This window comes from Herpailurus yagouaroundi, unplaced genomic scaffold, assembly GCF_014898765.1.
Source record: "Herpailurus yagouaroundi ecotype Mexico unplaced genomic scaffold, PumYag 166, whole genome shotgun sequence".
Taxonomy (NCBI): domain Eukaryota; kingdom Metazoa; phylum Chordata; class Mammalia; order Carnivora; family Felidae; genus Herpailurus; species Herpailurus yagouaroundi.
Genome location: NW_024412407.1, coordinates 23348894 through 23372777, shown reverse-complemented (window position 1 = coordinate 23372777; position 23884 = coordinate 23348894). Strand labels below are relative to the sequence as shown.

At 39.7% G+C, this 23884-nt stretch overlaps 2 protein-coding genes across 5 annotated transcripts in view; one reads left to right on the top strand and one right to left on the bottom strand.

The window, feature by feature from the left end:
- KRAS (KRAS proto-oncogene, GTPase) overlaps positions 1 to 14779 on the bottom strand; it is a 40927-nt gene extending 26148 nt beyond the window's left edge. For 2 of the 4 annotated variants that reach the window (XM_040488648.1, XM_040488645.1), the window contains exons 1-2: positions 14614 to 14720; positions 10637 to 10758 (exon numbers count right to left, since the gene is read on the bottom strand). In XM_040488648.1, coding sequence (XP_040344582.1) covers positions 10637 to 10747 — 111 coding nt within the window. In that variant the 5' untranslated portion in view covers positions 10748 to 10758; positions 14614 to 14720. Of the gene's footprint in view, positions 1 to 10636; positions 10759 to 14613 lie in introns of all 4 variants that reach the window. The other 2 variants (XM_040488646.1, XM_040488644.1) reach the window with 2 other exon arrangements.
- A 40-nt stretch (positions 14780 to 14819) lies between these two features.
- Positions 14820 to 23278, top strand: LOC121038403 (translation initiation factor IF-2-like). The gene is made up of 4 exons (XM_040487865.1): positions 14820 to 15296; positions 16017 to 16103; positions 21396 to 21506; positions 23038 to 23278. Exons 1-3 carry the CDS (start codon positions 14820 to 14822, stop codon positions 21429 to 21431), a joined length of 600 nt encoding a protein of 199 aa, XP_040343799.1. The 3' UTR covers positions 21432 to 21506; positions 23038 to 23278.
- Positions 23279 to 23884: the final 606 nt, after the last annotated feature.

The window sequence follows — 23884 nt, the reverse complement described above, 5'->3', positions numbered from 1 at the left end:
TAAAATCATGTATAACTGCCTAGTACGTTGGAATTATAGTAGGGGAGAAACATGGAATTTGACAGATATAAACACAGGCTTATGAGCTCATTCCCACCTACCCACTTGATTCTCTCTTGCATCATAGGGACACTTAAAAAATATCTAGTAAGTATCATATATTATGCCAGGAATTCTAAAGTTTTGGACCTCAAAGAGCTAGGACTGCTAGAAGAGACATGATATACAGACAATTAAAACTCAGTGAAATAAATGCAATGCCATGTGCTGGACAAAGCACAATGGTGGCACACAGGAAGAAGAGATCAACTCTGCTTGTATGAATTAAGAAAGACCAGCGGCTCCAGGCATCAAGGAGCAAAGAGAATGCATAGAAACATGAAACACATGTTGAGTACATGGAACCAAGATGTTCAATACAACTTTAACTTAGAGGAATTACTGGTAAGTAGAAGTGAAACTCCACAATCAAGAGGTCAGCTTATGGAGGGTCTTGTCTGCCACATCAAGGAATTTTGAACTCTATCTTATACTAAATTACTGGAAGGTTTTTAAGTAGAAAGGAAAATCAGAGTTAGCAGGTTCACTATTAGATTATGAAAAATTATAGAAAGGAACCAGGTTGGAGGCTAGGAGTGTTAAGAAAGTATTACAAGAAATGACAGAACCTGAACACAGAAACAACACTATAGATGGAGAAGACTAAACAGTTTTGAGAACTATTTAATGGGTAAAATTGGCAGAACTACCCTCATACATTGCTAGTGGGAATGTAAATATTGCAACCACTGTGGAAGAGTCTGACAGCTGTTGAAACAGTTAAACATAAAGATACCACATGACTCAGCAATTCTACTTCCAGGTATATACCCAAGAGAACTGAAAATATATATTCACACACAAAAGTGTACACCAATGTTTACAGCAACATTATTCAAAATAGCCAAAAAGAGGAAACAATCTAAATGCCCATGAACTAATTGATTAACAAAGTATGGTAATATCCACACAACAGAATATTATTCAGCCATAAAAAGGAATAAAGTATTGAACCATGTGATAACATGGATGGACCTTGAAAACATTACACTACACGAAAGAAGCCCAAACACAAAAGGCCACATATTGTATGATTCTGATTTTATGAAATATTCAGAATAGGAAAATCCACAGAGAAAGTAAATTAGTTGTGGCCAGCAGCTAGCAGGAGAAGGGACTAAGGAGTGATGGCTAATGGGTATTGGGCTTCTTTTTGGGGTGACAAAAATGTTATGGTCATATAACTTCGTGAATATACTAAAAACCACTGAACTGTATATTTTAAAAGGATGAATTTTAGGCTGTATGAATAATATCTCAATTTTTTTAATGGCAGTTTACTGACTGGGCATAGGAACCGAAGGGGAAGACTAGAGGAAAAGATGAGTTCAATCTGGGGCATGTCAAATTCCCTACGCTTATGGGTTTGACCCGGAGGCAGCTTGATATAGAGATCTGATGCTCAGGACAGAAATCTAGGCCAGAAATAGGCTAGGCTATGGGCAGCCGCAGAACTTCACTAAGTTCTAGTGTGAGTGTCGACAAACTACCTAATGTCTCACATACTCACATACTCTAAGCCATTGTCCTTCAGCAGTAAAAGTAGGTAAATAATAACATACAGGACTTTGTATACAGGTTAGGATTAAAAACTATGAAACTCCTTTATAAAATGAAAAGTGCTATAAAAAGGGTAACTATATGCTTTTATAGATTACATTACACATGCTATTATAGGCCAAAAAGGTCAGGGGGCAGGCCACTGGCTACTAGGAACTATATGGCAACAGCAGTATCCTGTTTTTTTAAGATCACTGAACATCTACACTTGGACTACTTTTTGCAAAACTGGTCACCGTATTTCAAAATACATATAATCGAGCTGGGGCAAGCTCCAGGGAAGGAAAGCTAAAACTCTGAAGATGACAAAGGATCTCTGTTTTGATTAGGGTTCTCATGACAGAATTTTTGATTAAGACATTGATTGATTACAAGTAAAAATAAAGAAAACAAACGTTTTTCTACTAAGTGAGGAATACTTAAAATGATGAGAATGTTGAATCTTAGCTTAAGACTAGAGAGAATAAAAGGTGCACTACTTCCAAGAGATAAAGCTGGTTCAAAAATCTGAATAAACTCAAGGAAAATTTGAGTAACAGATTTTGAAAATAAAGATACAATAAGCATACACCTGTAATCTATTGAAGTCATGTGGCATCTTGCCATAAATTATCACTTGATGCCAAGGACAGAATGTGAAGCAGGACCAATCACAGATCCAATCTTAATAATTACAAATGCCAATATAATTTTCATGTTCTGTATTATATATCTCTCAGCTATTCTTTAACTGGCCTAGTACCAATTTCATTATCCAAGATACATCTGCATTATCCAATGTGTTGAATCTTTTAAAAAAAGAAAGTAAATTATGAAGTAATTTAAAGGTATCCACCATGTTAGTGACTTTTCTCCCTCAAAAATGAATATTTATTTTCCCCTCTCTAGTATATGCTCATTTTAAAAAACCAAATATTACAGAGAATGAGTCTGGCTTAACTCCTACCACATTTTCTATACATATCCACATTGCTTTTACATACTATATGGAATCACACTCTATACAATATACTATGATGCAGCTTTCATTTACACAATGGGTAATTTTCAATGACAGTACATACAGATCTACCTAATCTTTTTGACAACTGTATAATACAATTTGTATAGATATACCATAATTTATTTTACCCATTCCTTACTGGTAACCTGTAGATTATTTCCACTTTTAAAAATCATAAACAACACTGCAATAAACATTACCATGTATTATACATCTTAAACATTTATCCAATCGAATCCTTGGGATAAATTCCTAGAGGAGAAACTACTTAGTCAAAGAACATGCAGTTTACATTTTGATACATACTGCCAAACTGACCTCCAGGAAGTTTATCACAAGGTACACTCCACTACCTCATAAGGAGTACATACACTTGTCTATGCACTCTTCCCAGCACCCCTAACATTATAATCTTAGCCAATATCAAAGTAAAAAATGTTATTTATTGTTTGAACTTGTATTTCTATATTAATGAGGTATCTATGTCATTCATTTTACTTTATTTATTTTTGATGGATAGGTTGGCTATTTATATCCTTAGCCTCTTTTTATTCCGACTGGGTGTTTGCTTTTTTCTAATTTATATATGAGAGCTTCCTGATTGATATATGATGCAAATACTTTTCTCAGGTTTCCGTGTATTTTTGTTAATGATGTCTTAATTTTCATGTACCCAAACTGCTCCATCTTTTCCTAAATGTTTTCCTAAATGGTTTAAGATAGTTTGAAAACAAAAGGATCCTACTTTTCTCAATGGAGAAAAATATTTAATCCCAATACCACAAATATAAAAGCTAACCTAATGTTAATTCACTCAACCTGTTTTACTTAAAATAATACTGCAAGAGGGGCACCTGGGTGGCTCAGTTGGTTGAGCGCCCGACTTTGGCTCAGGTCATGATCTCACGGTTCGTTGAGTTTGAGCCCCACATCAGTCTCACTGCTGTCAGCCTGTCAGCGCAGAGCTTGCTTCAGATCCTCTGCCCCCTCTCTCTACCCCCACCCCCAAAATAATAATACTGCAAGAACCAGGATTTAAGATTGGTATTATTTTATTTCAACAGCTGTCGGATATAGAAAACAGTAAAATTTATACAAGGTAGAAACAGAACCTCTCACCATGGGAGAAATAAAATTAACGGAGGAAGGTGAGGAAGAATGAACTCATGATTTTTAAATAAATATATTCCTCAGAAGGGTCTAGAAGCAGTGACACCCCAGCAGCAATAAACAATACCTAACATCTAGGTCTTTTTTTTTTTTTTTAAAGTAATCTCTATTCTCAATGTGGGGCTCAAACTCTGACCCCAAGATCAAGAGCTGCATGCTCTACCAACTGAGTCAGCCAGACGCCACTCCAACATCTAGGTCTTAATTTCTAAGTACCACTCCCCACTAAAAGGAATTAGGACACTTTGGACAAATGGCTGAATCCACACTGAGGACAGGAAAGTACAAGGTGAACCTAGCACACTGTGCCAGAAAATGAAGAGCTCAGAATCTTATAAGAGACATGTCAATGGATACAGAGGCCAACTTGAAAGGGATTCCACTGGCCATATCAAAAACAAATTTGAGATCAAAACCAATAACTACAGTAGTAGACTTTAACACATTGAATACAAAAAGAATCCAGGCATCCACACTAATACAAATAAGAAAAAAACAAATAAGGAGACAGAAGAGAAAAGAGAGAGCCCTTATTTATGGTAGATTGTCAACTAATAAATGTAGAAGTAATAATAGGGTTATAAGATGATCTACTATTTTGCAACCACTATGGTAGTAATTTATTCTGCCAAGAATTATCAGTGGATGCTATATCCCACTGAGTGCAAGTATGTTGGGAGAATAGGATACTTATAGTCTCAAAGCATCTCCCCACAGGGTACATATTAAAGAAAAAGAAGATACCTTTCCAGAGAGAAAACTGATAGACATCACCTTAACCAAATCAATGTAGCCTGTTTAAGGGTAACAGGTATTCATTGTGCTACTTTCCCACAGTCTGAAAATTTTCAAAATAAGAAGTTGAAAAATTACCTAACATAAGCACTATGTCCCTACTTAATCCTCTCAAATATTTTATTTTTACTACCCATTTATACTAATTCTATTAAGATTACAATACAACTATTCCATAAACCTATGCACTCTTTGACAATATAGTTAAAAGAGATGCAAGAAATCTAATGCCCTCCTAAAGCACAAAGCTTAAATTAAAGCTCCAAATTAAACAGAATGAGGATCATTATCTAGAAGCACTGCTCTTCAAAATAGATCTAAGACCAATAAGCTTCATGAAGGCAGCGAGATCTGGTCCCTTTTGCTCAATGTATCTCCAGCCCCAAGGAAGCCTGCATGGTACAGAGTGGGCACTGAACAATAATCATGGAATTAAGGAATCAGGTGCATTGTTAAGAACAGAATCTTAAGAGATGTCAAATCATAAAAACATTTTTTTCCTTTCACTTACTTCCATTACCAACTTTCACTGTATGTCTGTAAAGCTTTGTATTTATAAAAATCCAGTTGTTGGACCAAAAAAAGCTGGAATAAAACATATCTGATAATTTTTAACATTAACATCTAAATAAGCAGTTATTATTATTAAGTAAATATTTATTCTTAAATTGACCTAAACAGAGCCTGAATTTTATGTTACTTTATTTTAAAAATCAAGTGCTCGGGGCGCCTGGGTGGCGCAGTCGGTTAAGCGTCCGACTTCAGCCAGGTCACTATCTCCCGGTCCATGAAGTTCGAGCCCCGCGTCGGGCTCTGGGCTGATGGATCAGAGCCTGGAGCCTGTTTCTGATTCTGTGTCTCCCTCTCTCTCTGCCCCTCCCCCGTTCATGCTCTGTCTCTCTCTGCCCCCCAAAAATAAATAAACGTTAAAAAAAAAAATTAAAAAAAAATAAAATAAAATAAAAATCAGGTGCTAACAACTATTCCCCAGTACTATAAAAATCTACAAAATGTGAACTTTCACAATTCACCACTTTACAAATGCCCTTAACACCCATGTAGCACATCACTAGGCTTTGAACTGTAGTGTAGCTCCTGTGTGCATGAAGAAATTCAGAGTTAAAGTGCCACTTTTTACTCCCTCAAAGTAATGTCAGTGTTAACAACCGACCACCCTATTTTCTCCTTCACTGCCACATTTCCTTTCTTAGTTAAAAATAATTCACCTACATATTTCATTAGTGAAACCTAACTCATCCACATAGTAGTCTTAATATTAGCAGAGATAAAGGTGATATTTTAAATTTTAAAAAATTAATCATATAAAATAAGACTTAAAAAAAATTATGGGGCACCTGGGTGGCTCGGATGGTTGAGCGTCCAACTCTTGATTTCAGCTCAGGTCATGATCCCAGGGTCATGGGATAAAGCCCCATGTCCGGCTCCACATGGAATGTGGAGCCTGCTTAAGATTCTCTCTCTCTTGGGGCACCTGGGTGGCGCAGTCGGTTAAGCGTCCGACATCAGCCAGGTCACGATCTCGCGGTCCGTGAGTTCGAGCCCCGCATCAGGCTCTGGGCTGATGGCTCGGAGCCTGGAGCCTGTTTCCGATTCTGTGTCTCCCTCTCTCTCTGCCCCTCCCCCGTTCATGCTCTGTCTCTCTCTGTCCCAAAAATAAATAAACGTTGAAAAAAAAAATTAAAAAAAAAAAAGATTCTCTCTCTCTGACCCTCTCTCCCACTCATGCTCGTTCTCTCACTCTCTCTCCCCCCAAAAAAGAAAAAGTGACCTTTTAAAAAATTAAATTTTATTTATTTAAAAAATAATAAATAAAAGTTACATGGTTATAAATTGATTTTGCCCACAGTTTAAACAGGAAAAATAAAAAATAAAGTTGGTATTTCATTGTTATTTATAATGAAGGTGAATAAATTGACCAGTAGAGGGCACTCACTTGAAAAGGGGGAAAGCTGGCCAAAGCTCTGAAGAAAAATGCATGTACAAAATTGCTGTCTACCTTATTTTAAAAACGTTTTAACAGAACACTAGAATAAGCTAATACACTATTAGTTTAGAAAAGGTAAAGTTTAAATCTGTGTTATGTTAGTATATCTAACGTAAATCTTATTCAGAGACTTGAATTTGACAAAGAGATCTTTAACACATGGGAGTGTCTCAACCTCAGCACTTCTGTCACTTGGAGCCAGATAATTTGCTGTGGGAGCTGTCTCTGCACTGTAGGAAGTTTAACAGCATCCCTGCCTCCACCTCTAGATCACAGATGCCAGGAGCAGTCCCCCTTCTCAAGTTGTGACAACCAAAAATATCTCTAGGTATTGCCAAATGTCCCCTGGGAAGCAAGTCACCCACCCCTCATTGATAACTCCTGATACATATGTATAAAACCAGAAAAATAACAGTCGACATTATCCAACGCTTTTCCCACACCACTCTTCAATATTGGCTTAATGTTATAAATGTTCTCTCTATAATGCCTTATTCAGCAAGTAAAATAAATTCTGTAATTAATATAATAGAAAAAATATTAAAAAATAGAAAAACTGATAACTCTTGGTGAATAAATACTCCACAGCTCAGAGCTCTAAAGATAGAACAAATCAATCCAATCATGAATCCATCTTCCTGAGTAGGAAACCTTCATCCAAAGCAGGGCATAATACTTAGACTGAATTCCAAGTGTCACATTAACAGAAGAATGGAAATGTCAATGAATTACAGCCTGGAAAAAATACTTCTCTCTACATCTATTTTTACTAGCATATTATATCCAGTAGACACATAATATATATTTGCTAATCGATCAAATGATCATTCTGATCTCAATGTCTATAACTACTCGTATTTTTTTTTAAAACAAGATTTTTCTCCTTCTACCAAATTTTACCTTGGAAAACACATTTTAGAGAATGTGTTTTGATAAAAGTGATCTCTAAACTATAAAAGCTTATGTTATTTCTAGCCTGGTATTGTGCTTGGAAATTGCTTTGACTTTTTAATATTCCTGTATCACTAACAATGACTTCATTATCTCTGGAACTCTTTGGTGAACTTCACACAAGATAAAGGTAAAATGTTTCAGAACAGTAAAGTTAATTATCATGTGCATAGCCTCAAATACAAATGTACTCTCTGCATCACAACTGTCTAATTCTATGTCATATCACTGCCATTAAGATGCCATTGGATAGTGTGCTAAGTTCAAATTTTGGTATATTGATAAATCTGAATCAGCCTCCAATATTAAATATCTTCCTAGCTTAAAGACTAATTTTTCATTTTTAAAGTTATATACAAGGGTACAGTGGAAATCTCACTTAACTTGGTCTCAGAAAACGTAAAATTCCATTACTTACTAGCTAAGTATCCTCAGGCAAATTACAACCTCTCAGAGACCATTTTTATCTATAAAATGAATCAATAACCACCTTCTTCTTCTTCTAGTATAAATCTCTGTAAATTCTAAACCACCAGAATATGGTATTCTTTAATTTTTTTTAATTTATTTCCATTTGTTTTAGTGCAGGAAAACAAATGAGAATTCCAAATGTGCAGTCCATGTCCTGTCTCATTTTCTCTCTGACCTACATTGTTCACCAATCAAATCCTAACTGCAGTAGTGATATCCCCACATCTCCTTTTTAACTTTTTACAAAAATATCAAGTCAGCATTTTTGCTTAACTACTATTTATTAAAATAAGCTACTAAATTATCTTGTCTTTCTTGTATATGAACTACTCCAAGAATTTAATTTGTAATTTGGGAGACAAGAGACAATCTCAGATAGCTTTCCCCAGATGGCTAACCTCAGGAGGGAATGTCAAAGTTTCAAAGTTCACAGGTAATCAATGCTTCCCAGAGTTAAGTCTTCTGGTTTGGCAGAAATCATAATCAGAATTATGGGTTTGAATTTATAAACTTTTTCTACTTTCATCCAAAATAAAGAATTAATTTTTGGTTTTATTTATTTTAGATTTATATCATACTTTAACAATTTTGACAGAAAGGCTTCCTAACATGTTTTACCACATTATCTCGTACAACATTCATGACCTCTGACAGGAAACAGAGTGTAATGGAATTCCTCAGATTTTCAGAGAAGATGGAGGGCACTTCTGCTAAAATCATCTTCCAAAATCCCAGGAAAACTTCCGTGTTTAACCTGAATTCTATTAAAACTTCCTTTTACCTCTGATTTAAATGGAGTATGTCAAGTAAGCTTGGTTTTAGAATTGAGTGAACTATTTAATCTCCTCGAAGAAAAAGAGAAAACACAATCAAACCATCATACAGCACTGAACTAACTTGTCAAGAGAAAATATAGAAGACTACTATACAGGTGGTCCACTTCAGTTAGACTCTTTCCCTTTACTTGTACCAAATAAAAGCTGGCTCAGTTTAAATCAAATCTTTGCAAATAAGCATTATTTCTCCTTTTCTCTTCTGCGGTACCAAAAATATTTGACATTTTCCTCATGAAGTTATCTAATCAATCCTCAAAGTTCTAAGTGCATAAACATCTTGCCAAGGCCACCAATGCCCTCAGAATCTACCTCAACGCAGTCAAAGTGTTGAACACATCACATGGCACAGTCCCTTAACAGGACATCTTAACCTGTTCTAGATTCCACAGCCAGGGACTCAGAGAAAGTACTGGGAAATTTTTCAGAGCTGATTAAAAAATTGGTATGATCTGCAGATCCAGAATAGAAAGCTAAGGGATTAGGACTGCCTAACATGGGGTAAAGAAGTCTAAGAAATAATCTAACAGCGTAAATCTATTTCAAAGACGAGGTGATACATTTATTTCCATCTCCACTGATGTTACAGTTAACATGAATATTCAGATTATGTATAAAATATGCTCATAATTACATTCTGGAAGTGAGTGAACAAGGACAGTTATGTGCCATCCCCTCGTGTAGGTCTTTAGGATTAAATAAATCCTTATCTGCTTGAGATAATTTGAGTATAGTGCTGCCAGAAGGCAGTAGGAATACTCCATGACCTCTCTCAAGGTCTCTTGTAGGCCTTTATTCTATTATTTTGCTCTTGGCCCATATTTTGGCAATTTTTCATGAAATTAATTTTAAAAATATTCATTAATCAATTTGTAATAAAAGCAATTCTAAAATCCTTGAGTAAATTAAGAGAGAGCTGTGAAAGAAGGTAAGGATTGGATGGGGCGCCTGGGTGGCTCAGTCGATTGAGCATCTGACTTCAGCTCAGGTTATGATCTTGCAGTTTGTGGGTTCAATCCCTGCATCAGGCTCTGTGCCAACAGCTCAGAGCCTGGAGCGTGCTTTGGATTTTGTGTCTCCCTCTCTCTCTGCCCCTTCCCCACTCATGCTCTCTCTCTCTCTCTCAAGAATAAACATTAAAAAATTAAAAAAAAAAAAGGTAAGGATTGGATGTGGTACCCTTCTATACGACCTGATATAGATACAGATATAAATACACAAAAAATGAGCATTTTAAAATTTATCATGTAGCTGTAGGTTCTCCACTACTTCAATGTGAAAAGAAAACCACTAATTAATTGTTAAAAGCCAACCATCAAATGATTACATTTTCCCAGTACAATTCAACTGTAACTTCTACACATGACATAAAAATAGCAAAACAAACAAAACATAAAACAGCCACATTTTTTTAATGACTATAAGGTAAGACGTAAATTCACATTTTTACCCTCTCATAAAACTCTGAAATACACTTATAATCAAAAAGCACATATACTAACATAGAGTGTACGTTATGTATCTTAATATTCTCTAGAGAGAAGAAAAGCCCTCCATATCTCTGGTTACATATATAACTTCACAATAAAGCCATGGAACCCAAGTACATTTTAGAAAACTTCGTAAAATCATTTTCAGTATAACTGCCCCACAATGAGTAGTCACATAAATGATCAGAGAAACCCTTTCTTTGTACCCAAAGAATGGGCCTGCACAAATCAATATGCATAATGTTAAAACAAAATTTACCTCTATTGTAGGATCATATTCATCCACAAAGTGATTCTGAATTAGCTGTATCGTCAAGGCACTCTTGCCTACGCCACCAGCTCCAACTACCACAAGTTTATATTCAGTCATTTTCAGCAGGCCTTATAATAAAAATAATGAAAATGTGACTAAATTAGAACACGTGGCTAATATAAATTAGAACATGAGGTTAATATAACCCACTCTACCAATACCTTTTAACACAAATTCACCTTTGTATACAAAATTACTTCAAAATGCCTCACAAAATTCAATGATGAAAACTTCAGTTGACTACAGATAAGTGAGTGCTGTAATGAATTGCACTTTGCTTACAAACTCCCCCATCAACATCTGAGAAAAATGCATTCAGAGTACAAAGTTCTTTTATCTTATACTCAGGTTGCTCTATCTAAACAGCCAGTCTGCTGTTCTGTAGCAGTTAATGGCTCTCAAAGGAACATGCCATGACTTTACCCAGTACAAATGTCTATACCCGCGGACACACCCACACAAAGCTCCTTGACAGCTACCTCTACGCTGTTCCTAGTTGACTCTGGCCCTTAAGAATTACAAGTGGATATGCTGAGGGCCTTAGTTGGAGCCCACAGCTATGGAAAACCTTTCAAAGCATCATCACAGCAGCTCTCCTGAAGAGTGAGCAAGAGTCAGATGTGGGGTGAAGGGAAGACTGTCAAATAAAACTGGACTGTGTAGTGGAGAAATAAAAACCAAGACACTGAAGCAGATTTGGCAACATTTCAATCTGTAAGATATCTGCTGGGGAAAATAATGATGTAAAAACTAAAAGAACTTCAAGAACTTTGAACCATTCAGTATGGATGATTTCATCATCTGTCACATATATAATCATACATTAGTGCTGAAAAATAGCACTCCACACCAGAAAAATATAATCATACAAAATTTAAAGGTAAGCACTGCTTTTAACGAGAGGTATTTTAAAAGCTGTAAGTGAATACTTCTCGGTGACTTTTACTCCCTGCTACTGTACATAGTGCTCCAACAGTTGAAATAAATATTGGCAACTTGGAAGGCTGAGAGCACAAGACCAAAAATATTTTTTAATCACCTGTTTCAAACTTCTTGAAATAAAATTATTTAATTTTACCTCCTTTCCCCCAATAACTACATGTTATTAAAAATAAGGAATGAACTGCAGAAAGAATGGCAGCAAATAAGCAGTAATGATAGGATAGGTAGTTCTAAACTAATGAATGTGCAAATATAAACACTATACGTACATGCAGAATCCTATTAACTGAAGACCAAGAATTATCCAAATAGGCGCTCCCCCACCCCCCAAAAAAGATAATATGGTTTCCAAATGGTAACATACTAACCGCCTCCTTAGCTATTCCTGAGCCCTCTCACAAAGAACAGTTAGCCTAGACAACTGTTATAGTACAGAATGTTATAGTACAGCCCCTGGCCTACTCTGTGCCGCCTAGCCTTGTTCTTGTCTAGGGCCACCTTGGGAACCTCTACAAGCATGCATCTTATCCTGTTTGCTCCCACTTTTTATTCCAAATATAGGCCATAAGGAATGGGGAACAATGAGGAGAATCACACCAAAATGTATACTCTAGCTCCCTGCCTACCCTACCCCCTAAAACAATTTGGATAGGCTAGAACAGTAGTTCTCAAACTGCAGTCCAGGAATCCAGCAGCATTCCTCAAACTTTCTGGGGGTCCAAGAGATCAAAACTAATAATACTAATAATATTACTACTACTACAACGTTATTTACCCTTTCCACTCTTATTCTTTAACAAAGGTAGTTTTCCAAATAGGATCACAATAGAGTGAGCGCATAAGCAGATATGCAGATGTCTTCTATTAAGCAATATAGTTAAAGAGATTAGCAAAAACGTGAAACAATGCCACTATTCTAATGTTCCTGTTTGTTTTGAAAAATAGTTTTCATGAAAATGCTATTATGTTACCAAGTAATAGGCTTATTATTTCTATTTATAATGCATTAATCAATTTTTTAAATTCTCATTTGTACTATGGTACACAGACATATCCTATATTGGGACCTTCAATAATTTTCGAGAGTATAAGGTGTCCTTGCAACTAAAAAGTTTGCTAGTCTAGGAGATACTGTAGGCAGACACGGGATTAGAGCTTAGCTGTGTGAATTCTGAGACACACACACACCTTCTGGTATACATGTTTGTGTAGCTGTTGTTTCTGGAAAAAATATATATATATATATATATCCCTGAATTGATTTTAGAAACCAAATAATATTTAAATCCACTAGAGAGAACTGTGTTCCCAAGGAGTCTTACTGAAGATCATAAGCAAAACAGAACCCCTTCACCCAAAGCTAAAATAGCTATGAAGGGGTGGAAGTGGGACCAGAACCCAACATTTTGTTATGGGGGAAAAAAATTCAATTTTGTCAGAAACCTGAATTATCCTCTCATCTATGGTCTCTTAAAATCAAGTATGCCTGTGGATGGCTAAAAAGTAACAAAGTAAACAGTACTGATATCAACCACATTTGATGTCTATAGTCTACCACTGCAGACTGGCCGAGTCAGCGTTTTGGACCTTAGTCACCTAAGAGTGACATCACTCATATGGTTGATTCTAAGATGATGATTAGGAATAGAATTTTTCCCTTTGTAATTTCTTTTTAAATGATTTTTTCCCATTACCAATAAAATATGTATATTGTGTAAAAATTAGAAAATGCCTTCCTGTTCTTAACCCTTGTTTTGATAAACGTCAAAATTTAAGAGAGCCAGTTTAGGACTTCAGCTACAGCATGCACATGCCTAAGAGTATTTCGGGCAGTTGGCTGGAAGATTGCTACAATTAACTCCTCTGGCAAGTCAGTCCAAAAAAAAAAAAAAAAAAAATGTGTGAGTCCTATTTAGGAATACTGTAATAACTCTTGGGATGGGGGTCAAATTTGTAAGGATGAGGGTAATCTACAAGAATAGGAGAAAGGACAAGAACAGGCAAATTAAACTTTAAGTGTGATTGTAGCTATTGCTGTCTACACTCAACTAGCAAGGAAAAAGCCCTGCTTCAGCTCTGCGGGTTTTCTGAGTGTGTTTTAACTTGACAAAGCAAAACAGACCTTCTGGGATTAACTTTTCCTTTTCACTTAAGTCACAGGCTTTACGTTGTAGGGTGTTGGCCACCTGTTCTTCCACCACCATCTCTACCTCCACCTCCTCCTTTGTGGCCATAGTAATGTCACAGCCCATACATGGGGGAGGGGAGCAGTCAGGAACTCGGCTGCAGATGCATTTTTTCCAAACACAATAACCACAAACAGTGGTCTCTAAGCACTCTCCTAGGCTCTTCCAAAACGTGACCTCCCCTATTACTCATATACCCCTACACACTGTTAAGGACCACTATCCGTCCAGTCTGCGCTCGAGGGAGAAGTTTATACCTTCGTCCTAGAGATGCTAGATGCAGCAGAGAAGGCAGTAACGAGGCAGCCTAGTGCTGGGAAGGGAGGAAGAGGTGCGGGAGCGAAGGAAGAGAAGAGACAGACAGAGAGAGGGAAGGACGACGAGGGGGAGGGGAGATTGGAGCGCATCGGGAGTAACCTCCACCGCACCCGACCGCCCCGAGGGGCAGCCCGCCCAGCCCACGAGTTTCTCCCCGGCCGCCTCCAGCCGAGGCTCTCGGGGAGGAGGAAGGAAGGGGTTCCCCGTCCAGGAAGCAGCACAAGCGGCGGCCGCCTCTAGCCTCACCCTCCTCAGCCCCGCACCGCCCATTCCTCATTCCCCGCGTCGCCGCGTCCCTGTGCCTCCCCCTGCAGCCACCCCCACCCCGTCCGCCCGCCCGCTGGGGCTCAGCGCCCGCGCCCCCTCCCCGCCCCTCCGGGGACCCCTAATTCATTCACTCGCCGCCGGCCCCGCCCGGCGCCGGCGAGGAGGGTCGGGACCGGGGCAGGGGCCCAGGAGGGGTGGTCCGCTCCATACCTCTCTCCCGCACCTGGGAGCCGCCGCGCCTCTGGCCCCCGCCGCCGCCTTCAGTGCCTGCGCTGCGCTCGCTCCCAGTCCGAAATGGCGGGGGCCGGGAGTACTGGCCGGGCAGCCGCCACCGCCGCCGCCGCCGCCACCGCCGCCGCCGCTGTGCCTCCGCCGCCGCGGCCGCCGCCTAGGGAAATCGAGCTCCGAGCTCACCGATGAGTTCGGGGCCGGGCGGCCGCAGAGGGCAGAGCGCAGAGCTATCGATGCGCGCGGCGCTCGATTCCTCTTCAGACCGGCGTGCGGGGAGGGAGCCGCTGAGGGCGGTGTGGGAAGAGGGAAGCGAGGGAGCCTGCGAGCGCCGCCGGGGAGGCGGCGGAGCAGCGGGGGCCGGGCCGGTGGGGGAAGGAGGTGGCGGGCGGCGGTGGGTGGGGGAGCCGGGCCGGCCGAGCAGGGGGGGTCTGGGCGGCGCCTCGGCGGGGCGGGGAGGAGGCACCGCCGGACCCACGCGGCGGCCGGCCTCCGGGCTCTCGCCGCAGAGTCCAGCCCGCAACCGCAGACTCGGACCCGGGCCGGCGCGCAGTGGGCTACCCTGCCGCACCCTCTTCGGGTCTACTCGGACAAGCTTCGGAAAATCCAGCGCCCCTCGGGGTCGGCTGCACTCGTGCACGTTCATTTACTGTCATTTACTGCAAGTAAATAAACATGCAGTCACCAAATGTGGGAGGCGACTTCGGTGACTTAGGGAGACATCAGGCAGAGAGTTCCCCACCCAGGGGCTTTCTAACCACGGCTTGGTGATTACCAGCCTCAACACTCTGGGGGCTGGGAACCTAGCCCCAAGCCCAAACATTCGTGACATACGCTTTCGTCATTAATCCCAAGAGGGAGGAGGTCTGTTGTTTTATGTTACTGTTTTTATGGATGTTTTGAAGTCATCACAGGTCATTCTAAACAGCGACCTCAGATGTACCTACTGCCCAGGAGGGCACAAACAGAAGACAAACAGTCTTTAAGTATAAGTGCCCTTGATAGTTTAACCTGAGGAGAATCACTCAAACATTAATTAGAAGATTGAGATTAGTCAGTTAACAGTTCAGGGAGTTAACATGTTTAACAATGGAACAATTAAAACTGTTAGCATAACCCAGAGTCTGATAAAGTACCTAGAAAGGTAAATTGGGAGAGTTTTGAAGATTGAGGACCGGCGTCTATACCTAATAGGACCACCCATCTGAGCCTCTTATTTCTAGTTCTGTCTTTCTAGCCCACATCATAAAACACGAATAAAACGATTATTTTAAATACCAATTATTATGTCTGTTAAGGTAAGCCTTTCACCAACTGTCACCCTTTTCTTGTACCCGTCATGTGGGCTGTCACCTGAAAGGCTTATCCTGGTCTTTCTCTCCTAGCACCTGGTACCAGGTAGAAGAGAGAGAAGAGAGGAAGTGGAAGACATGAACGGGAAAAGAATACACCTACTCTATGTCAAGTCGTTGGTAAATGTTTTGCACATATATCTGCTTTAATCATCACAACAGCTTCATGAGGTCAAATACTTTTCACTATTTTATAGATGAGGAAACAGATTTACAGAGATTAAAACTTGGGTCCAAGTTCACACAGCTGAAATGAAGTACTCTTCATGTCAGGTTACATTCACTCCTCTGCTCCCAGCTCTAGGGGCTCCCATCCCACCTAAGGGAAAAGTAAAAATCTCCAAGTGCTACATGGCCTTAGATTATGTGACACCCCTCACCCCGTATCTCTCTGCATTCTATCCTACCAGTCCTTTCCTCACTTACACACACACACACACACACACACACACACACACACACACACACACACTGGTTCCCGGCTGTTCCTTGAAAATGCCAGGCGGGCTTCTCTCTTGGGGAATTTGCACTTGCTTCCTCTACCAGAGCACGTATCCAATATATATCCACAATCTCCCTCTGACACTTAAAACTCTTTGTCCAAATGTCTTCTTCCAATAAATTCTTGCCAAAAGATCATCTTTGATATTGCATCTCGCCCTCCTCACCCCCAAATTCTGTCCTTCTTCCTGCTTTATTTTTTCCTAGGCACTCACCATTTTCTAATATACTATATAACTTATTTACTGTGTTTTCTTGTCTTTCTCCTACCAGAATATTAAGCTCCAGGAGGTCAGGGATTTTTTTCGTCTGTTTTACTTACTGCTATATTTCCAGTGTCTACAACACAGTAGACACTCAATAAATATTTATGGAATGTTGGATGAATGAAGTTCCATCCCCTCCTTCTGAACTCTGTGACTCTAAATCCTTATTTAAAGTGCCTTAAACTCTCTGTAATCTGTTTTCACTTTCTTTCAAAATCTGCCTTTAAGCTCGCCAGGTCACCTTCTGATAAACCACACCTTTGTGGAGCCTGCACATAACAGACAGGATGAGTTTTTGTTAAATGAATGAATTTGCACTTATTGTACGTTGCTTTGTAGTCACTCCTAGATATAAATTACAGATTTTGTTTTGGTTCAACTTCAAGTGCATGATAAGCTCTTGTTTTCTTTGACAGCTGCTAATGCAATGTTCTCACTGTAGTTGGTGCTCTATAAATCTTAAAAGGACTATAATAAAAGGGAGGGGGGTGACTTTCTATACCATTTTTATGCTGATTGCAAAAATTCTGGCATTAGCAGAAACCTAATCCATCCCCATGGTCTCAGTTATCATCGAGGCTCATGATTCCCAGAGCAAACCTGCATCCTGATCCCTGTTCTGTGCACCCTATACTCTAGTTGTACCTCACACACCTTCCCTCCCCTTCCTTTTCACTCCTACAGCATGGCATATGTTATGCCATGCTTTTCCACCCTTCAGTCATGGGTGCTTTCTCAGAAGCCAGCACCCACTCCCCAATATTTTCTTTCTTTCCTTGACCTGGGGCCAGTGGCAGTGGGTCTCAAAGGGAGATGCTTCACAAAGCACCTTGCATACTTAACAAAACTGCAAGTTCCCTCGCCCAGAGATTCCATTCGGTTGGTCCAAGGTAATCTAGAAATCCTCATTTTTAATAAATCAGATGATCCTAAACTGGTGGTTAGCAGTGTGTACACTGAAAAACCCTGATCTAGACACTCACATTGCTTGTGGTGGCCGCACTTTGTACTGTCTTCAGGGGTTTTCTTCCAAAGCTTGGTGGCTGCATTGAATAGTCTCCATGGCTCTCCTTTTCCTTTCCTTTTCTTTGCTCTCCCCCAAGACAAGCACACAAACCTACACGGTGATCATGACAGGAAAAGAGAGAAGAAATTGCAAAAAGTATAAGCTTGGGGATTCTGGGCTTGCTCTAAGAGGTAACTGAGGTTTTTACCCTCCACTGTTGCACTCTTCTGGGAAAGCAGCCACATACATGCAGACCCTTGTGCACATCCTTTTATCTTGCTTTATGAAGATCATTCTGGCCTATCCTTCACAAGATCCTTCTTCTGTAGATATAATCAAAGCCAAAACAACAGGAATTCCTTTGTGCTAGCTGGGCTCTTGTGTGAGACATAAAGTACCAGGACACGTTCAGAGCCCTACAAGTGCTGAGGGTTTATTTAGGAAACAAGGAAACTTCAGAAAACCATATCAACCGTCAGAACTAGTGTTGATTCCAGAAATTAACTGCTGTTTTTATGATCCAGCAACAGGCTCTGGTGCCTCGCTCATCCTCTCATTAACAAGCATCTATTGCCCACACTCTAGTTAATTTTGCCATTCTCCTGAATCAGCATCTCTCTGCTTCTTCCTCATATACAGTCTCAACTTCAGCTGCTATCTCTGCTTCTAGTGACTACTCTCTGTGACATACATTTACAACATCCCAAGTGAGAAGATCTAAATGTATCTGTCATTCACTATTCAATAAGAAAGTCTTTTATGGGGCACAATTTTCCTGATGGGCCACCTAACTGGTGGCTGGTCTTCTTTATGCCTGGCTTAGAGGTGATTGCCTTCATTTGGGGGCCAATCCCAAGTCCAGATAACTGTGGCCAGAGTAGCAGGTCATAGAGCAGGAAGAATTAAGCAGAAGGAGCTACCTATGGGTGCTTTCATGGACTCTCCATCAGTTTTCTTTCGTGGGAAGTTTGTACCAATGATACGTTCTATTTAATTCACTTTCTCTGCATATAATCTCCTCTGGACACTTACTTCATTAGACTTTATATTCCCTTTTTGCATATGTTTCCCCCCCATTAGGTTGTTAAATTCTCAAAGTCTATACCTCATTTGACCTGTATCCCATAGCCCTTAGCACATAGTAGGGCTTCTATAAATATTTGTTGAAGTGAACAAAATTATAACAAAACTTCAGCCCCATTTCTACATAGTCACTTCCTTCTCATCTAGCCAAATTCTAGGCCATTTCTAAATGAATGTCCTCTCATCTTGGATGCCTATTTCCCCAAATCAACTCCCTCTCCCAATTTTTCCATCTTACCTGAGCAGCATTGTGGCCCTTTGAAACACTTAGATTAAAAAACTTACATTAATTTTTAACCCACTCCACATTCAAACTGCTTCAGCTCCTTTTAATGATACTTCCTAAGTATTTGCTCATATATGTCTCTTCCACACCCTTTCCTTCATGCTTACATTTCCTGGAACAACTTCCTTGTGATTTTCCTCTTGGCTTTCTTCTTTTCAATTCAGGCCATATGCTGTTGCCAAATTAATCTTCCTTGCACATGTCTTTCATCATCATCATCATCAAACATTTACTTGGTACCTACTCCATATAGGCGGCAGTCATTCAGATTATATAGTTTTAAAGTGCAAAGAGTTCCAAGCTAAGTACCTAATGAGTACCTAAAGATGATGATAATTACCTTAGAAATTAGAAGGAGAAATGATCACTAGTCCCAGCAAAGCGTTCACTATGACCAAATCTTGCTTTCACATCTTCAGTAATGCTTTATATGTAGCTGAATCAGGTCCAAACCCTTGATGCCCAGCTTTTGCTCAAAACATGCACAGACTGACACCATCCTGCCCTGTGACTTTGTCTTCCACCTTCCCAGAGCAGATGCACTCCTGTCAAGCGCATCCCCTCTATGCCACAAACCCAGGATGTTGTTTTTGCTTCTCTTTTTACCTAGCATCTTTTTGCCTCTCTCATTACTAAAATTCTCTCTTCCAGATCTAGAAGAAAGCTGTTAATTATGCCATCTCTTTTTGATCTCTCTCTCTATATTATTTTGTATAAGCTAATCACGTCTCCCCACGTAAATTCTAAAATCCCAGAGGCAAAAACCCTGTCTTAGGTGTGTGAACCCCACCCACCCATGCAAGCCTAGTTTGATGCAATTACTCCATTACTGCATGAATACATATAATGTGCTTATCAGCAAAATAAACATGATGAAAGCAATGTCTGAGGAAGATCAGAATGGCAGCTAAATGCAGAAAAGATTGGAAGGAAAAAAACCTCAGGTAAGATGTTTTGTGAATGGTGTGACAGTACCCAGTGACAGTGCGAACAGTGCACTGGCTGAATTTGCTAATCCTGTGAGTTAGAACAAATTCCTTAATCTCTGCAAGCTTCTTGCTTAAGAATAGACCAGTGACGTAACAGCTACCATTTGTTAAACTCCTCACATGAGCCAGATGAGTTTTATGCACAATTTCAAACAAAAAACACATCAACCCGTATCTGTCCTCCTGCCCTCTTCCTCACTGCTACCACTGCAGTCCAAACCACCATCCATTGTCCCTGTCCCACAGGAACAGTCATCTCCAACGGGTGTCCTTGCTTCTATGCTTGCTCCTCTACAATCCAGTTCCCATGAGGCAGCCACACTGATTCTTTTCAAAATGCTAATTGAGTCTCGTGATTAGATCAAGCTCTTCCAAGGCTTTTCATTGCACTCAAAAATAAAATTCAAACTTCCTCAAGCTATTTAATGAAGGGGTTTTTACGGACCTCTGAACACACCATGTAGGACTCGTCTCCTTTCTGGGTTCCAACTGCAGTAGCCACCTTTTTCGTCTAACCTCTTTGGGGTTTTACACTTGCATGCTCCTGCCACCAAGCCTCTCCCTGCCTTTCAGGTGTCCGCTTAATACCGCCACTTGAGTGAGAGATCCCCCAACACCCAGTCTATATCAGCGCTCCCTACCCTATTCCCTCACTTCTACCCTTCAAATAATCATCCTTTAACACAATGGCCTGTTTCATTCTTTTACTTAAGCACTCATCATATCTGGAATTATCGTGGTGGTTTATTTGTTTGCTTGTCTCTTCCTCTGCGGAAATATAAATTTTATGAGCCAGGGACCACTGAATTCTCAGATTTTATGAGCCAGGGAGAGTTTAGCATATAGTAGTTACCTAAGATTTGCTGATAAGCTGCCCTAAAGAAAATAATAGAACTAATAACCCCCTCTAAGTGAGGTCTTTGCAAATCAATTTAAGTCTCTTGCTTTTGTTTCTATCTGCCTAATGCAATAGTACTTTATTTAATCTTGTTTTGTTTTTAAGAATATTAAAAGTCATATTAGGTTTTTTAATTGCTTTCCTCTAGTTCTCGAAGGAGGTGCTCATTGGACTACCTATTAATTACAGGCCTGAATTTCCTAGTTTCTGTCTTTTCTCTTTAATCACAGTTATTAGGTATGTTGTAACATTAATTCTAGAGTCTAGGAGCATTAACCCTTTGGGACCATCTAATTTAGTATCCATATGTCCTCACTTGAAAGAAGCAAGTCCTCTTTTTGGCAGATTCTTCTTTGTCAAGCGAAGATGATTTGCCTTGTCAGACGTCCAGTGAAAAGCTAAGATACAGGAGTTTGTGAATGTACCAAAATATACGAGGACCAGCCATTCAGATGCTGAAGACCCAGAAGAGTTTCTTGGTTTTCACTGCAAAGGTGATTATTTCTTATATCAGGGGTCTGTAAATGCATGGAGAGGCTGCAGATGGAAATATAAATGATTACTTCACTTTATTCAGAATTCTTGTCACAAATAATTCTAACGGGTGCATAAAATAAGTCCATCCTAATGTATGTTCAATCCTCAACAACCCCCAAATTACTGTTTGTTTCAGGGCCTTAAAAAGCCCATATTCATCTGACATGTTAGTAACCATTCATTCATTCATTCATTCATGTATTCAGTCAACGAATATTTGTTGAGCACTTACTACATACCGGGAACTCTGGGATACTCAGTGCATGATGCACAAAACAAAAAACTTCTGCTGTCTTAGAACTCACATTCAAAACAGTGGTTCTCAGACTTTTTGATTTCAGGATCCTTTCGCACACTTAAAAATTATGGAGTTCCGGGGGCGCCTGGGTGGCGCAGTCGGTTAAGCGTCCGACTTCAGCCCGGTCACCATCTCGCGGTCCGGGAGTTCGAGCCCCGCGTCAGGCTCTGGGTTGATGGCTCAGAGCCTGGAGCCTGTTTCCGATTCTGTGTCTCCCTCTCTCTCTGCCCCTCCCCCGTTCATGCTCTGTCTCTCTCTGTCCCAAAAATAAATAAAAAACGTTGAAAAAAAATTAAAAAAAAATTATAGAGTTCCATATTCACTCATTTCAAATAACAGTAATAAACTCATTGCATGTTTGCACAAATAACATTTTTATAAAAATAGCTACATATTTCAAAGTAGTGAGAAGAATAGCATTGTTTAACATCTTTGCAAATCTCTTTAACGTCTGCTTTATACAAGAAGCTAGATTCTCATATCTGCTCCTGAATTCTGTTTATTTATTTAAAAAAAATTTTTTTAACATTTATTCATTTTTTGAGAGGCAAAGAGAGAGCACAAGCAGGGGAGGGGCAGAGAGAGGGGGAGACACAGAATTGGAAGCAGGCTCCAGGCTCTGAGCTGTCAGCACAGAGCCCAATGCGGGGCTCGAACCCAGGCACCGCGAGATCATGACCTGAGCCGAAGTCGGACGCTTAACTGACTGAGCCACCCAGGCGCCCCGAATTCTATCTGTTTAGATATGAAACAGCCTCTAGAAAATTCCACTGTACACTCATAAGAGAAATGAAGGTGAAAAAAGAAAATAAGAGCTTGGTATTATTGTATAAGTGTGTCTGACCTTGCAGCCCTCCTAAAAAGGTTTTGGAACTTCCAGGGGTGTCAGGACCACACTTTGAGAACTGCTCTTCAAAAGAACTTTTTGTTAATTTTTTTTTTTGTATTAAAACAGGGCCAAAGTTAATAAAAACTAGTGCAATAATTAGCTTTTCCAAAATTATTGTTTTTCTTCTCAGAACATTCTCAGAACAGGCTCTCTTGGGTCCCTATTAGACATTATCTATTGAAATAGTATTGGGGAGAAATTATCACTACGATAATATATAAAGGTGAAACAGATGTCCCAAATAATGTACTTCCTTGCAATAATTGAAAACTCTTTTTTTTTCCAGTTTTTTGTCTTTCAGGATCTTGAAGTACTTTACAGACATTACTTAACTGAATTTCCCAGAATGCCAAGGAAATGTTTCTAAATACAATTTTTTGTGCGTTTTGCAGACAGTTGAACTGACAGGGTGGCAGGACTTGTCCTGGCTTGAAGACGAGCTGTGAGCAAAAACAAAGAACTATCATGTATTTATTATGGCTAGAAACACACCACAAATCTTCCTTGACTTATATCCTAATAAACCCATCCTTAATTGAAAATATCGGAAGTCGAAAATGCATCGAACACACCTAACCTGCCGAACATCCCATCATAGCCTTGCTCACCTTAAATGTGAGAACCCTTCCATTAACCTACACGTGGACAAAACCATCTAACACAAAGCCTATCCTATAATAAAGTGTTGAATATGTCATGTAATCTATTGAATACTGTATATTGAAAGTGAACAACAGAACAGTTGTACAGGTACAGAATGGTTGTCAGTGCACGGGTTGTTTACTCTCATGATTGTGTGGCTGATTGGGAACTGTGGCTGCCACTGCCCAGCACCAGCAGAGAGGGTCATACTGAGTATCACTAACTTGGAAAAAGATCCACATTCAAAACTCAAAGTATGGTTTCTACTGAATGTGTATGGCTTTCTCAACATCATAAAGAAAAAACTGTAAGTTGAACCATGGTAAATTGGGAACCATCTGTATATATTTTCCAGATTGTTTGAATGTGTCAAGCTCGTCAGGAGTATGGATAATGTTACCACGAAAATTTCTATTACCAATGTCTCAACAATACTTGATTTTTTTTTCTCTCTCTTCCTTCTTCCATCCTCTCCTCTTCCTTCCCTCTCTCCCCATCCTTTCCTT